The 14596-nt window shown below is 39.5% G+C and overlaps 1 protein-coding gene and 1 long non-coding RNA gene across 3 annotated transcripts in view; one reads left to right on the forward strand and one right to left on the reverse strand.

The window, feature by feature from the left end:
* LOC309382964 overlaps positions 1 to 2506 on the reverse strand; it is a 43961-nt gene extending 41455 nt beyond the window's left edge. Inside the window, exon 1 of one of the 2 annotated variants that reach the window (XR_014173735.1) lies at positions 2364 to 2506. This is a non-coding gene — a long non-coding RNA (uncharacterized lncRNA). Of the gene's footprint in view, positions 1 to 539; positions 614 to 2363 lie in introns of those variants that run through there. The other variant, XR_014173736.1, reaches the window with a different exon arrangement.
* A 4945-nt stretch (positions 2507 to 7451) lies between these two features.
* Positions 7452 to 14596, forward strand: part of LOC309382945 (acyl-CoA (8-3)-desaturase-like) — a gene marked incomplete at its 5' end in the record, with an annotated part of 29288 nt that continues 22143 nt past the window's right edge. Inside the window, 4 exons of the mRNA XM_081934935.1 lie at positions 7452 to 7694; positions 11821 to 11931; positions 13529 to 13726; positions 14101 to 14202. Of these exons, the coding sequence (XP_081791061.1) occupies positions 7452 to 7694; positions 11821 to 11931; positions 13529 to 13726; positions 14101 to 14202 (654 nt within the window). The remainder of the gene's footprint in view (positions 7695 to 11820; positions 11932 to 13528; positions 13727 to 14100; positions 14203 to 14596) is intronic.

Consider the following 14596-nt stretch of genomic DNA (forward strand, 5'->3'; position numbering starts at 1 on the left):
GCCATGCAGCCTTGTTTGACATAACCTTTATGGGCATGCGACCCCCTCGTTTTGGACCTAATAGGCCTCACTGCAGCCTCCTGGGAGCAAAAATGGGCTGTGGGGGGGGGGGGAATGTTGCAACCCCCCCCCGGCACTGTTTGGGCCTAGTAAGCCTCCTACAGCCTCCTGGGAGCAAAATGGGCCATGGGGGAGGGCCTGCAACCCCCCGCATCCCATTTTGGGCCTAGTAGGCCTCCCTGCAGTACAATTATGACATTATTGATTTAGGTGTCCATGTGTAGGTGAGGGGCCCCATATTAGTCTTGTTCCAGCACTTAATAATCCTCTCAGTGGCACTGTCCTGAGAATTTATAAGTTAAATACTGATGCTATGGCAATAATGGAGAAAGGCAATAATAAAGAAAAAAGTAGGACACAATAGGATCTTTCTGTGCTGATTTATTAGTTATTAGAGAGTGCAGTAGTATTTAGCTGGCCTTGACTGATTTGACAAGGCAAGCATGGTCGAAACAGGTTAGTAGTTAGAGGAGAATTACCTGGGAATCCTAGGGTTATAGACTGGGATGTCCCTTCATACACATCCCAAATTGGAAGACAACAGCAAGTAACCTCCATATGGTTGCTAAACTGGACTTGAAGGAGATTTCACTTTTTAAGGGAGATCCACATTTTCTGCCCGGTGCATCAACAGTAGGGGTCATCCTTCTCTTCTTGAATGCAATAAAAGACAATGACATTTTCTCATCCTTCCCAGTTCATCCTAAATGCACCTGCATTGGGGTTTGAAGCTCTGCTATAAAACTGCTGTTTTGTGTCCCAAGCTGTGTTAAACTGTTCTGAACAAATGGTGGTGGCTTTTCATTCTGGTTTAGGGAAAGCTCCAACCTATAGCTCATGGCCCCTTCCTTTCAGAAGCTAATGTCGGGCCTGTGCAACCACTTCATCCTAGGTTGCCAAATTACTATGCTCACTGCTGGTTGGCAATTAGCCTTTTTTACAGTATTATCTTGCAGCTGATCCAACAATGGCCCATTAAGTCAAGGCACTTCCCTCAAGTTATTTCTCCAGCCCTTCTAGATGCTCATTGTTCCATTCACTTTTGCATTTCCCAATGGACATCCTTTTTTTGAGTCCATGCTGGGGGGAGCAACCTCACTTTGCACCCCTACCTATAGTACCACAAATCTTCTCTTCCTTCCCCATCCCCCACCTTTGAGTTGCAATGTAGGCAGGTGGGAATGAAGACATAAACACATGTGTGTGTTTGTGTGTATATATAATACATACACACAGTTTTATAAAAAGTTTCTAAAAACAAAGATTAAAAACTAATAGAAACTATATAAAGGAAGGGGGGGGGAATCAAGGAGAAAGCGAAAAATGTAAAAAAGGTAAAAAATAAAAGAAAAATAGAAAAGAAAAAAGATACAAAGAAGTAGCTTCTGATCTATTTTACAGCAGTTGTAAGTACAAACTGTAATTATACATTTACTTCTTACTCTATATTTGCAACAACACTCTTCTTTTTAGTATGCCTATAAATCCTGTCTAATCATAAAAATTGTAAATCATACGTTCATTTTTTCCTGTTTTGTGCAAAAAAAAATCCTTTAATGGGTTTCTAGTCAACATTAAATGTGCATGCTGTGTTTTCTCTAATCAAAGAAATTGTTTTAGCCATGTAGGAAAGTTTCATCATTATTACGAACCATTCCTCCATTGTGGACAGTGTCAAATATTTCCACCTTTGTGCATAAAAAAACTTTCGTATATGAAAATAAAGATCCATAACTTTTTTGTTCAGTTGTTTGTCCACCAGTTCCAAAAGAAAAACCTCAATTGTATATTAATTTTTAAAATCTTCTGAATCAGTGCATGTATTTGAATCTAGAATTTTCTAGCTTTTTCTTAACTCCAAAACATGACAAAATATTCCTTCTTCTTGTTCACATTTCCAATATAAATTTGAAGTGCCTGTATACATTCTAGATAATTTCTCTTGTGACATGTACCAATAATACATCCTTTTGTAAACATTCTTTAAGATTGTAGCCTAGTGTAAATTTCAATACTTTCCCCCACATATTTTCCTATAGTTCCCATTGTATATTAAAATCAAAAATTTTAGCTCATAGTGTCATACATTCATTCACTTGTTCTTTTTCTGTTTCAAATTTTAATATTTTATACATTTTAGCAATAATGTGTTTATCATTTGTATATAGTTCTGTTTTAAATTTAGTCTTACAATGTTCATAACCGTAAATTATTGTGTCACTTTAAACTTGTCTAATTGTAAATAAGAGAACCATTGACAATTATATCCTTTTGCTATCAGTTATTCTCTTAATTTTATTTACCTAACTTTCACCCTCTCCCTCTCCCCTGCCAGTGCTGCCCAGAGTCCTTCAGGCAGCTACAGAAAGAGAAAAGAGAAGGGGACGGGCAGTAGTGAGGGCTTCTTCATCAGGCAATCTTTTTTGTGCTCTTTCTGGCTGCAGCATTCCCTTGTAAGCCAGTTCCTATGAGGAGTGTCCTTCAGCTGTGAACTTACTACGTCTGCAAAAGCAGTGAGGATGGGCTCATACGGAAAACTGAGTTTGGCACAGAGAGATTTCATCAGAGGAGCCGCCTTGTAATAACTGTGTCAAGGCATGCTGGGGAAAAGGCTACAAGAAGAAAAGAGGGTGTCAGGTGATGATCCCAGAACTTTTGCTAGGTCCAAAACATGGCAGACCTGCTTAACATCAGCAATCTGTGATGCATGACTGCCCTGAAGGCTCCCACTCCCACATACATTTCTATGGCCTGGTCTCTTCTCCAGCTTATACTCACTGAATCTGGAAGTCCAGGTGCCCAGTGAAGCAGCCATTGAACCAGGAATGGTTAACATTGCATGTTGCTGAGAGCTAAGGGAGAAAGAGACAGCGGGTGAAGCCCTTCAATTGGCCCTTTTCTTTCCAGCTACTGTTGCTTCCTATCATAGGGAGGCTCTGTAAAGAGTAACACTTAATCCTAGAGCCCTTAAAAGGCCAAACTGTAGGCTCCTTCTACAGGCAGTCAGACAAAAGTCAAAAGTTGCATTTTTTTGTTGCACAATTTTTGGAGATGACCTTTTTTTAGTTCAGGGGAGGGGGAGGGAAATGGCAGAAGATTTCATTTCCTTGCTCGCTGCATTCCTTTATTCTTCACTCTAGAGTCAAGACAAGGTTTTTAAAAGGGATAGAGATTGGAGAGCAGAGACAGAGTTTAGTTTTAGCACCTAACTAGGGTAATGGAGGGGGAGGGGTCTGTCCCTCCCAGGGTTTTTTGGGGGGAAGAAATGTAGCTTTCTTTGGGGAGGGGATGGAGGGAGGAGATTAAACAAGACAAATATTTTGGAAATTTCATTCTGAAGCTGCCTTTTATGCAAGGGCTGCCAAGCCAGGCAAAAACCAAAAGAGCTTTGTAGTCTCCTTATGGCTAGTTGTTAGGGGGCCAGCTGATCAGCTCAGAAAACAGTGCTTTCCTTCCACATTGTTTTTCCTTAGAAAAACAGTCAGCTGTGTGATGGGCCTGCCTGCAGGGTGGGGTAGGCCTAGAAGGGCCTGAAACAAACAGGCTTGTGCCTGCCCTAGGCCTCCCACCCTTTAACTCCACGTAATAACTCCATGCATTTGTTTAGCGAATGCCCTGGAGCAGTGGTGGGCAACCTTTTTTTTCAACTGAGCCAAATCTCGCCAAAACCATGATTGAAATTTATTTTGAGAGCCACATTTTTAAAACCGAAAATACATAGGATGGTACACTGTTTTTAGTTTCAATAAACTCTGGCATTTGAAGCACGCAAGTCTTAAAGCTGTCAAGTTACAAGATCCTTGCACCCCTAACCCTTTAGGAAAAAAATCCCAGGGTCTTCAAACCTGACAGCTTGAAGACTTGTGGACTTGTGGACTTCAACTCCCAGAATTCTGAGAATTGAAGTCCACCAAGGGCATCAATCATATTAGCCCAGGGATCTGCAAAATTGGCTCTTAAGACTGGTGGACTTCAACTCCCAGAATTCTGAGAATTGAAGTCCACCAGTCTTAAAACAGCCAACTTTGCAGACCTCTGTGTTAGCCCAAAGCCTGGCGCTGGGCGGGTCTTGCTCCCCCATTGGTGGAGCCCCAAGAAGCGAGGAGGGAGAAAAAGAGATGGAGGCCAAGGAGCTTCCCCCCGCCCCCTCCCAGCAAAAATCTAACTGGGGAGCCGGGCGGGCATTTGCTACTGCCCGCCCGGCTCCCCGGTTAGATTTTTGCTGGGAGGGGGCGGGGGGAAGCTCCTTGGCCTCCGTCTCTTTTTCTCCCTCCTTGCTTCTTGTCCCCGCCCGACTTCAGGATCCTCCCTAATCATTGTGGGTCGAAAAGAAAAAAGGGAAAGGGGCGCTTGTTTTGAAGTGCCCAAGAGGAGGGAGGGGAGCGGGCGCCCAGCACACAGAAGAGCCGCATTAAAATGTGTAAAGAGCCGCGTGTGGCTCGCGAGCCGCGGCTTGCCGACCACTGCCCTGGAGAAAGCAGTGATGACTGGTCATTGTTTGAGGCAGTTCATTTAATGTTGTCTCGACCTTCCACCATAGAGGGCAGGCTCCATTACACTTGTAACTCAAGGACTATTTTTAAATATAAATGTATGTAAATAAAATGAAATGGAATAAATTGTAGGTTTTGTCCTGGTCCCTATATACATTTTTTAAAATGAAACTTCCAGCAAATCACTCAGATTCCAAGTATGGATGTCACTCAAAAGTGCTATTGGCAACTGCACTCTCTCTTTTCACCTAACCATTTGTCACCTTTTGGAAAATGATGACAAATAAATAAGGAGAAGTGGTTCACCTACTGACCCTGTGTCTATTTCTGGCCTGCCCTATGGTTAGTTACATGAGAGTCTGTCTTTAAGAGATAAAAGAGAGTTTTCAGATCCACTCTCTATGTGAGTTTCTTGTACTTCCCTCTCTTCAAGGTGTAGTTCATATAGAAGTGAGGCATTCATTTTCCATAAATTGAGATTGAACAGCAGTTATATTTGATAGTTGGGCTAAACTTGCACGATGCAGTCAAGACAATGATATTGAGAAGAATATCATTCTGCCATATAAATAGCAATCCGCATATTTGTATATATTCAAATAGTCTGCATTTGCTTAGCACACCCTCCAACAAAGGGTGCCTGCTGAATTTAAACTCCCAGAAAAGTGGGGCCCTAGCAGTGAGCCCCACCGGTTTCAAAGGAATTTGTTCTCAGCAAGATGAAATGTGTTATTAACTTCTTAGCATTTAGCATTAATTTAGGCAATAGCTTCAGGAAAACTAATGCTTTCTGTCATATGAGTTTAGTTATGCTGAGTATTATTTTCTGCATATCTGTGGAAGCATCATGAATACACCAACATACTATATTGCTACTGAGTACTCTTATGCTTCTGCTTTAGCATCAGATGATAAGCTGCTGACATAGTCAATGTCAGGTTTTAATGTTCCCCCATTATGTTCGGCATCAGCTTCAGCATCGTCCTGCTAAAATGTTTTCATATACTTCATTTTCTTTCATTTCTTGGAGAATCTCTCCTATTCCTTAATAATTTCTTGCATGGATTATTTGCTTCAATCCTTCTTCTCCCTTCTTTTTCTTTTGCAACATAATCCCTTTTTCTAGCAGGCAAGGCAATGAACTAATCCAGGCAAAGAATCAAGGCTCTTTCCCAATGCTTTTGTTGACCAGACAACTTACTTGGCACTCATGAAAGTGCTATATTCAACGATCAAGTGCTCCAAAGCAATAACGGAAAGATGGTGCCTCTAAGCAGAAAAATGGGAATGTTTTCACTTCAGGGGGGATATGGCTCAAAGGAGACATCCAGAGAAACCATACTACTTCCATGAGGAAATAAGTAATTATGAGAAATAAAATAATAATAATTAGAAAATACACTTTGAGAAAACTCATTTTTTGATATTCTTTAAATAGGCTGTCTGGGACAAACTTGGTTATTTCATTAAGGGGTTTCTATAAGAGCTGATTTTTAACCTATTAGAAAACCTTTCCTGACAACCCTCACTTGTTTCCAGACTTCCCTCTTTTCTGCTCTCTTTTCCTTCATAAACATCCCATTTGTTACCTTCCAGTGAAAGACAGGTAGGAAAATGGGAGTAAGATACTCAGTAACCATTGCCTGTAAATGTCTCTTATTCAGGGAGCTATTTATTTAATTATACTTCAAACGTTTAAGGTCTCCCAATGCAGAGAGAATGACTATTCCCAGGGATAGTGATACTGTGGAAGTCCTGGTGTCAGATTTTCATTCTCAAGCCAGAGCAGTGAATCCTTTCAATTCTTTACCAGTACCAACCTATTGTTGGCTTATTGTCTTTGAATCACCCATCTGCTGGTACCAAAAAGCAGATTTTTAGAGAAGGAAGCTTTGAGAAAATCCATTGTGCATCGAGATTTAGAAACATTGATGATTGATTATATGCCATCAAATTGATTTTGATTTCTAGGGAACATATATATTTTCTCCATGATCCCTAAAAAAGACTTCCAGGACTTCCAGGGATGCATTTATTGCCAATGAAATTGAGTCCATCCAACTTGATGTTGGTTATCCTCTTTTCTTTCCTTCCTTTTCCAGAGACCTAGGTCTTTGCATAATGTGTCCAAAATAGGATAATTTGAGCCTGATCATTTGTGTCTCTAGTGAGAACTCAAGGTTGGTAGGTTTGATGAGCCATTGGTTTCTGATTTAACAGATACTTCATTCATTGCTTTATCTTTCCCTCTACTTTGCTGCTGTAACCGTGTATAAAATTTTAGGTTGACCTACTGAAAAACGTTAAACATATAAAATTCTGTCACCAGGCTGTTTTAATTGTTTTTGGACTATAGCAAGTTTTCCTGGATCCTTCAGCATTTTCTCTTACAGTTTAGAAAAACATTTCTTTCAAGTCCTATTAGCTGAGATCCAGCTATGGTCCACAATTTTCAATCAGTTGTTCTGAAAAGTTTTTTTCTAGGTTTCCAAAGTAAACCTTGGAGCCTGTTGCAATGCAATCACTCCATTAGAATAAATACAGAAGAACTGCAAAGCCCTAAAGTATACATAATCCCTGAAATAAACATTTCCCAAGATAGAAACAAATTTGATCTGAGTTTAGGTATTGAGCAACTGCAAGATAAGGATGTAGTGTATTAGTGATAAGCCTCTGTCAGTTCCACTTCCCCTTAAGCTGCCAGAAAGATGTGTGTTTTGCTTTTTCGGGAGTTTCTCAGTCTGCGTTTGTCCCACGAGAGCAGCGTCGATGAAACTTTGTCGGCCAATCGAAGGCGGAGAAGGGAGGAAACTCCCTCGCCAGGACCCGCCCAGTCCGCCCTCCCGATGGTGCTGAAAAGGACAGTGTCAAGTTCCCCGAAGCCTCAGTCGGGGGGAGATGGCTTCCCAGCAAGGAGAAACTGGGATCAGAGGGAGGAGGGAGGGTGATCCTGCGGCCGATCAGTCCGTCCCTTCGCGGTGGTTTACCTGGGAAGAGATCGGGCTGCGCACTGGCCAGGAAGACTCGTCACGGGAGCGCTGGCTGGTGATTGACAGGAAAGTCTATGACATCAGCCGGTTCCACAGGAGGCACCCGGGGGGCTCTCGGACTATCAGCTCGTATGCAGGGCAGGATGCCACGGTAAGGCGCGGGGCAGCTGACGAGGCGAGGACTCGGGTGGCCAGTTTCTTTCGCTCCCGTAAAGTGTCACAGGGAATACCATAGTTTACCAATTCTAATATTTGTAGCTATGGACACGGCATTTAAATATCTTTTCCAAGGCTTCTGTGGTAGCTCTACTGGGTGCTAGTCAGATTTATTGATTGCTTGTTCCTTTACCGTTCAGGGTTGATTCTATTTGCCATTTTCAGTCTCTTCACTGCCAATGTCATTGTACGTGGTTATAATTAGTTTAGTCTTCTTTATATATTTAATTTTAATCCCATTTTCCACTCTGCTCTTTGACTTTTATCATGAAAACTTGTAGATTTTCTGTATATTCAGCTTCAGGGTAGGGCTATCAGCCTAATACAGGCTGTTGATGTTTCTTCCTCCAATGTTAAAACCAGTTGCCCTTCATATATATTCAGCATATAAATTGAATATAAGGGTCAAGTACACAGCCTTGTACCCTTTTGCTAACCTGGAGTCAGTCTGTTTTGCCATGTTCTGCCTGTATTGTAGCTTCCTGACTTGTATGTAAGTTTCTCATGAGGACGACGAGATTCTGGGCTTCCCATTTTTCTGAACACTTTTCAAAAGTCTTTCTATACTATATGAAGCAGATATTGACTTTCTTTTTGCTAGTATTTGGCTTTCTCAGTTATTTACAAAGCATTCCATTTATTCTGCTCTTTGCTCAGTTTGTGGAGCTACACTTTAACAAAAGTCCAAAACAGTTGGAACAGGAGCCACAAACAGAGAGTGGGGTGGTTGTTGAAGGAATTGTTAAACTGAACTGTTGAGCCTAGAGAAGAAAAGTCTTAAGTGGGACTGAGTAAACAGGCTTAATGTGGAGGAAGCAAGTGTTGTGTGGGAATGGAACCACAGATTGAGGGAAAGATGTGGGCTTCCTTTTTGGATGTCTTCAGGCAGAGACGAGGCAGCCTTCCATTAAGGAGGAATCACACATAAGAAGAGAGGTTTGAGAGGATGGTCCCTTTTAAAATCCATTGTGTTATGAGTCTATGATTTTCCCAACTCTGAAGGACTGAACCAAACCTTGTAAATCCCATTGTTAATTTAAATAGAAGTGGGAGAAATAAAACAGGAATCCTACCCACAAAATGGTGCAGTGAAATCAGCACAGAGATTCTTTCTTTCTCTTTTACATTCACAAGGACATATTATTCCTGATATACGCTATGCCAGTGATGCCTAACCGTTTTGTCCTCATGTGCCAAAAGCACACACGTGCATGTGTGACAACATGCCCAAACGCATAATTCAATGCATGCACAACCCACCTGCATGTGCCCCACTCCTATGTATGTGTGTGTGACACCCCCCCCATGCTCCCATCCCCCTGCATATGTAGCCTGCAATTCTTGCGCCCTGTTTTGGCTCCCATTGAATTTTGGGGTCTCATGCAATGCCCTCATGCCCTATTTCGGCTTCCAGATTGGTGCAGGAGGCATTCCAGGCCCAAAATGAGGTTGGAGGACCATGTGCATCCCCCCTGTGCCCTCTTTTGGCCTTGGAAGGCCTCCTGTGCCAATCTGGAAGCCAAAAGAGGGCATGAGGGCATCATGTGAGCCCCAAAATGCAATGTGAGCACCCCCCATGAATACACCCCACCCCCTGCACATGCACACATGTGTCCCTGGCATGCATGGCAGAGACCTGAAGACCAGCTGGCCAAATAATCAATTTGTAAGTTTTTAATTAATCATACACAACTTTAACAAGGAGCCAGTAGTTCAGTCATGCAATACTATCCTATCTGTCTCCCCTTTTGCAAAGAGAGAAACTGAATCTATATCACATGATTATTTGAAGATGCACATACTTATACACCTTTTCGGTCAGTTGGGAAAACCAGTATCTGGCCTCTGTTAATACGGACTGCAAGTAGGAGCTCACAAAACAAAACATCCCCCCCCTCTCTCTCACACACACACAACAACAACCTGGATGTAGAAAATAAAAAGATAAGACATAAGTTATGTGTCCATGGTGTCGCAATGGGTTGGACATGACTTCGCAACTAATCACAAAAATTGTCATGGAACTAGTTTGGTGTAGTGATTGTGGCATCAGGCTAGATATTGGGAGATTGTGAATTCAAGTGCTGCCTTGTGCATGATGCTGACTGGATGATCTTAGGCTAGTCACTTTATCTCAGCCCTAGGAAGGAAGTAGTGGCAAGTCATTTCTGAAAAACCTTGCCAAGAAAAAATGCAGGGATTTGTCCATCAGTCCCTGAGAATTGGACATGACTGAACAGAATAAAATAATAATAATTTTATCATCATTTAAAAAATAAGACTGCACTCAGTCGCTATAACCCACTTTCAAAGCACATTAGCCTATTTTTTACTGTTCCTTTTACTTACTTTTTGATTTTTAAAATATTTTTTGATAAATATTTTCAGCATACTAGTAAAATCAAATACAAATTAAACTCAGAAAAATAAAAAAGAGAAAGAATTAAAAAATTGGAAGTGTCTAAATGTTAAATCATGGCAACTGGACCAAACTTTGTTAATCTGAGATATTCAGTTGCTCATCCAAACAACTTCATCAGTCAGAGTAAAAATTACCGGTAGTTAGGCAAAGTCAGAGAGTCGTTGGAATGTATCAACTCTTGCCGCACCAATTTCAGGTGTTTCTCCCTGAAATGAGTTGCAATATATATGTCAATGAAGATTTAATTATCCAGTCCAAAAGTGACTAAAGGTTGAATTATGGAACTGGAACAAACTTTGTTAATCTGCCATGCTAATCTGAGATTTGGAGAGCCAAGATTCAAATGAAATGGGTGTGGCAAGAGTTGGTACATTCCAATGATTCTCTGCCTAACTAATTTTTACTCTGACTGATGAAGATGCTTGGCTTAGCAATGAAACATCTCAGATTAACAAAGTTTGTTCCAGTTCCATGTTCCAGTTCCACCTTTAAACACCTTTAGCCTGGATGATTGAGTCTTCATTGCCATACATTAAAAAATGTAAAGAAAAAATAGAAAAACAAAAGGGAAAGAAGTAGAAGAAATAAAAAGAAAAGAGCAATATTTAATATCTTCAGTATGCCAAGTAAAAAGAAATTTGATAACTTATTACCTGCTATAAAATTACAAACTAATGTCTATCTTTTCCAAAACCTATCCTTCTATATGCATAACAATAGATGATCAATTTTTCAGTCCTGGTTTTAACCAAAGCCCCATAAAGAGGTACCAGCGATTTACAAAAAGCATATTTTATTTTAATCTTGATCAAACAGAGCAACTTTATATTCCTTTCTTTTACTTTGAACACTCTTCATTTTTAATTCATTCAGATGTTATCTTTCTTGTTGTATCACAGAGGCTTCTTCAAGTCTTTAGCAGACCTCTTTTTAGATCCACTGGAAAGTCATTATCCAAATCATTATTTTTATTTGTTTTTTGTATTTCCCCTTTATTTTTCAAAGCCTTAAGCAGATTCTTCCATTTGTTTACTTGGTCTACATATTGTATTTTTGAAAATTTTACATTCTTTAGGTTTATACTTACTATTAATGTCTTTAAAAAGAAGTATATATTTTTCTCAACTTTAAAATTAAATAAAAGTTAATGCATAACTAAGCAAATTGTGCATGTTCCACCTATAAATAAATTAAAATGAGAGCAGAAAAGCAGGAATTCTCTTTGCAGAGTAAAGCAGTAAAACTGGTTTATATTGCTGAGAAAAACTATCTTAATACTACTTTCTAGAAAGAAAGTATTAAACAATTAAATTATGTGGTTTATACATTTTTCCGTCTTTGATATTTTCTGCAAAACACTGCAGTTTCTTTGTCATCTGTTGCTCCAGACTTTACTTGAAGCCAAAATCATTTACTAATAATTATAATCATGACACTTCAGAGCTAATTTCTTGCAAGTGTTTCAATATCTTCAGTCAAGCACCTCCTGGGAATTATGTCTGTCGTGCGTTGAATTGGAGAGAAGAAAGATAAGAATCAAATATAACCACTCAGCCTAAACATGTTCCTTCCAGGTTGACTTTAAATTGGTTCTTAATTACAATATTTTCCCCTTTTTTTCTTTATGTTTTGGCTTTAGGATCCTTTTACAGCCTTTCACCTTGACAAGACCCTAGTAAGGAAGCACATGGCATCACTTTTGATTGGGGAATTGGCACCTGATCAGTCCAGCTTTGAACCCAATAAAAATGTAAGTTGGGAGACAGAAAATTGAGGTAGTGGTTTATGGTGTTAAACTGCAAACCCTTAATTATTATTGGGTTGACTCAAAGATCGCTTTTGTCATTAAAACTGATCTGCTATTAAGGTTAACAGAACTGATTTTATCAGGTGCTCCTCAATCTTTCTGCATTGTCTCTTGGCATTTATAAAAACAGTAAAAGTCCATTTCCTTCAGCCAACTTTAAATTATGAACTGATCTTAATATCTGCCATTTCATTTCCTTCCACTTTCCACCTCATTGCTCTGAAGCCGCAATTGATTCTTCCCAAATATAATGGGAGGATGTCTTCACTATCACTCACGCTTGGCCTCCTCTCATCTCCCTGTCTGCTTCCACTAAGCAAGCAAGACTCTAATCCACAGTGAGAGTAAAATGGAGATAGCCCTGTTTGCTTCTTTAGGATCCACAGATTCAAATTGAGTCCAAACAACCCCTCCCCCCATGATGACGCTTCTGTCATCTCAACAAGACATATCCAGTTAGTGTCCAATGTAGAGTGAATGTACTCAGTTTTACCCTTTTCATCCTCCAGATGTAGAGCAACCTCATTTTATGTCCCATCAAATGATTTTTCATCTGATTCTGCCAAACAAGATCCAAGGTATTTCTAAAAGTGTAGTTGGCTATCAGATTGGGCAAGTAAACTCAGTTCTTTTGGGCTGCCTTCCTCAGCCTCCGCCTAATTAATCCTAGCCTGTTTTCTTAAGATTAACAAGCAGGTGATTGCAATGCAGCCTCAGAGAGTCCAGAGAAAATGGTTTATCTGGATCCTTTTCAGTCAGCTTTCAGGCGTGGGCAGAGCCCTGAAATAGCCTTGATCATGCTTGGGAATGTCCTGTGGTGGGACTTCAGGCCAATAGGTTTCTAATGATGTAACCTGCTGAAAGTTATTGAGTGGGCAGCTGTATAAAGCGATTAAAGTAGGTAAATAGAGCCCCATTGAGTTCCATAAATATTTAATCAGAAATAGTAATTAATATTAATTCATAATATTAATTGCATATTTTATAATTGTAATGAAACACTACATTTAAGTAAACATTTAAGTATAGTACAAATATATTCTATAAATAAATGTAATGTGCCAATAGTTTACAATAAATATAGAAATAAAAATAGTACTGAATAACACAACAGCCATGGTTTGTTAAAACTAGTAATTCTCCAACCAAGGATTAGTAGGTACATTACCAAACTATACCAAGCTATACCATGAAATCATATATATATCTCCCTCCCTCCCCCCTCTTTCTGTTTCCCCATTAGTGCTTTTTGCCAAGATTATTAAATACAGATAGGCATTGATTTCTAGTGTCCCAAACATGAGCTCTAAGTTGTCTAGCAGTCACTAAGTAGAAAAATAGTTTATTTATGCAACCATTTTTCATTTGTTTTCTTCCGCATTTAATGTTTTTGAAAGAGTATTAAAAGTTTGGAAGGAAAAGGATATTTGGAGGGCAATTCCACCAAGAGTTCTCGATGTTAACTGTTGATGCCACTGGCTAGCTATGCTGTATCCATAAAGTCAAAACTCCTGCAAATTTTCTGAATTGTTTCCCATAGCAATTATTCATAGAAGATTTTCGGGAATTGCTGTCCACTGTTAAAAAGATGGGACTCTTCAAGCCAAACCAATTGTTCTTTTTCCTGATGCTTCTGCATATTTTAGTACTGGATGCTGCTGGCTGGTTTGTTTTGTGGTATTTTGGACTATCTATGACATCTTTTCTTATTGCCACAGTGTTGATGACCTTTGCTCAGGTAATATTCTTGCCTTTATTTTTAGGTAAAATTGCATTTTCCACTAGTTTGTCTTCCTACAGCAGACTGTCTTTCAACCAAATTAAAATAATTTCTTTATAAAGAAAATAACACATATTCAATTGTCATGCGCTTTGAGAAGGTTGCATACAATTACATCTGTGGTTATATTGTAGAATTGGTTTCTTGTGCCTATCCTGTTTGGAATGCTTCTCTGGGTGGCTGCCCCTTTGATTGAATAAAAAAATCCTAGAATGAATGAATCTTTATTTTTTCTATCCCAGCAGTTCTTGCATAGTGATTTCCATTGGATATAAGTTGTAGGAGTGACACAAAAGGTAGTCCTTCTGTAGCGAATCACCCTTTTCTTTTAGTCTCAAGCAGGCTGGCTACAACATGATTTGGGACATCTTTCAGTCTTCAGTAATCCAAAATGGAACCACCATTTTCAAGAATTTGTAATGTGCCATTTAAAGGTAAGTAAGGTATATTATTCTTAGAATGTTCCACGGAAATGAAGGGAAAGAATATGGAATATTACAAATATACATGAAAAAATAAATATCAAATGTGTTGTGTTATTTATAACAGAGGTGCCACATGGGATTCTCATTTTTGCATTCCCTCTCAAAGAACACAGAGAGTTCTCTTATGTTAAATCATACCACTTGTTTGTCTATCATTATTAACTGCAGACCAAGAGTGGAATTTCAGTTATAATAAACAAGATGAACACACAAATTAACCAAAAGCCAACCAGAGGTACCAGAGTTTTGTATATTTAAATCCTAATACTGTCCATTCAACCAAAAGTGCTGTATATGTATATTCCAAGGTTGCCTAAATTGGAAAATTTACTCTAATTATTAG

This window comes from Natrix helvetica (genome assembly GCF_964273705.1).
Source record: "Natrix helvetica genome assembly, chromosome: 1".
NCBI classification, from domain to species: domain Eukaryota; kingdom Metazoa; phylum Chordata; class Lepidosauria; order Squamata; family Natricidae; genus Natrix; species Natrix helvetica.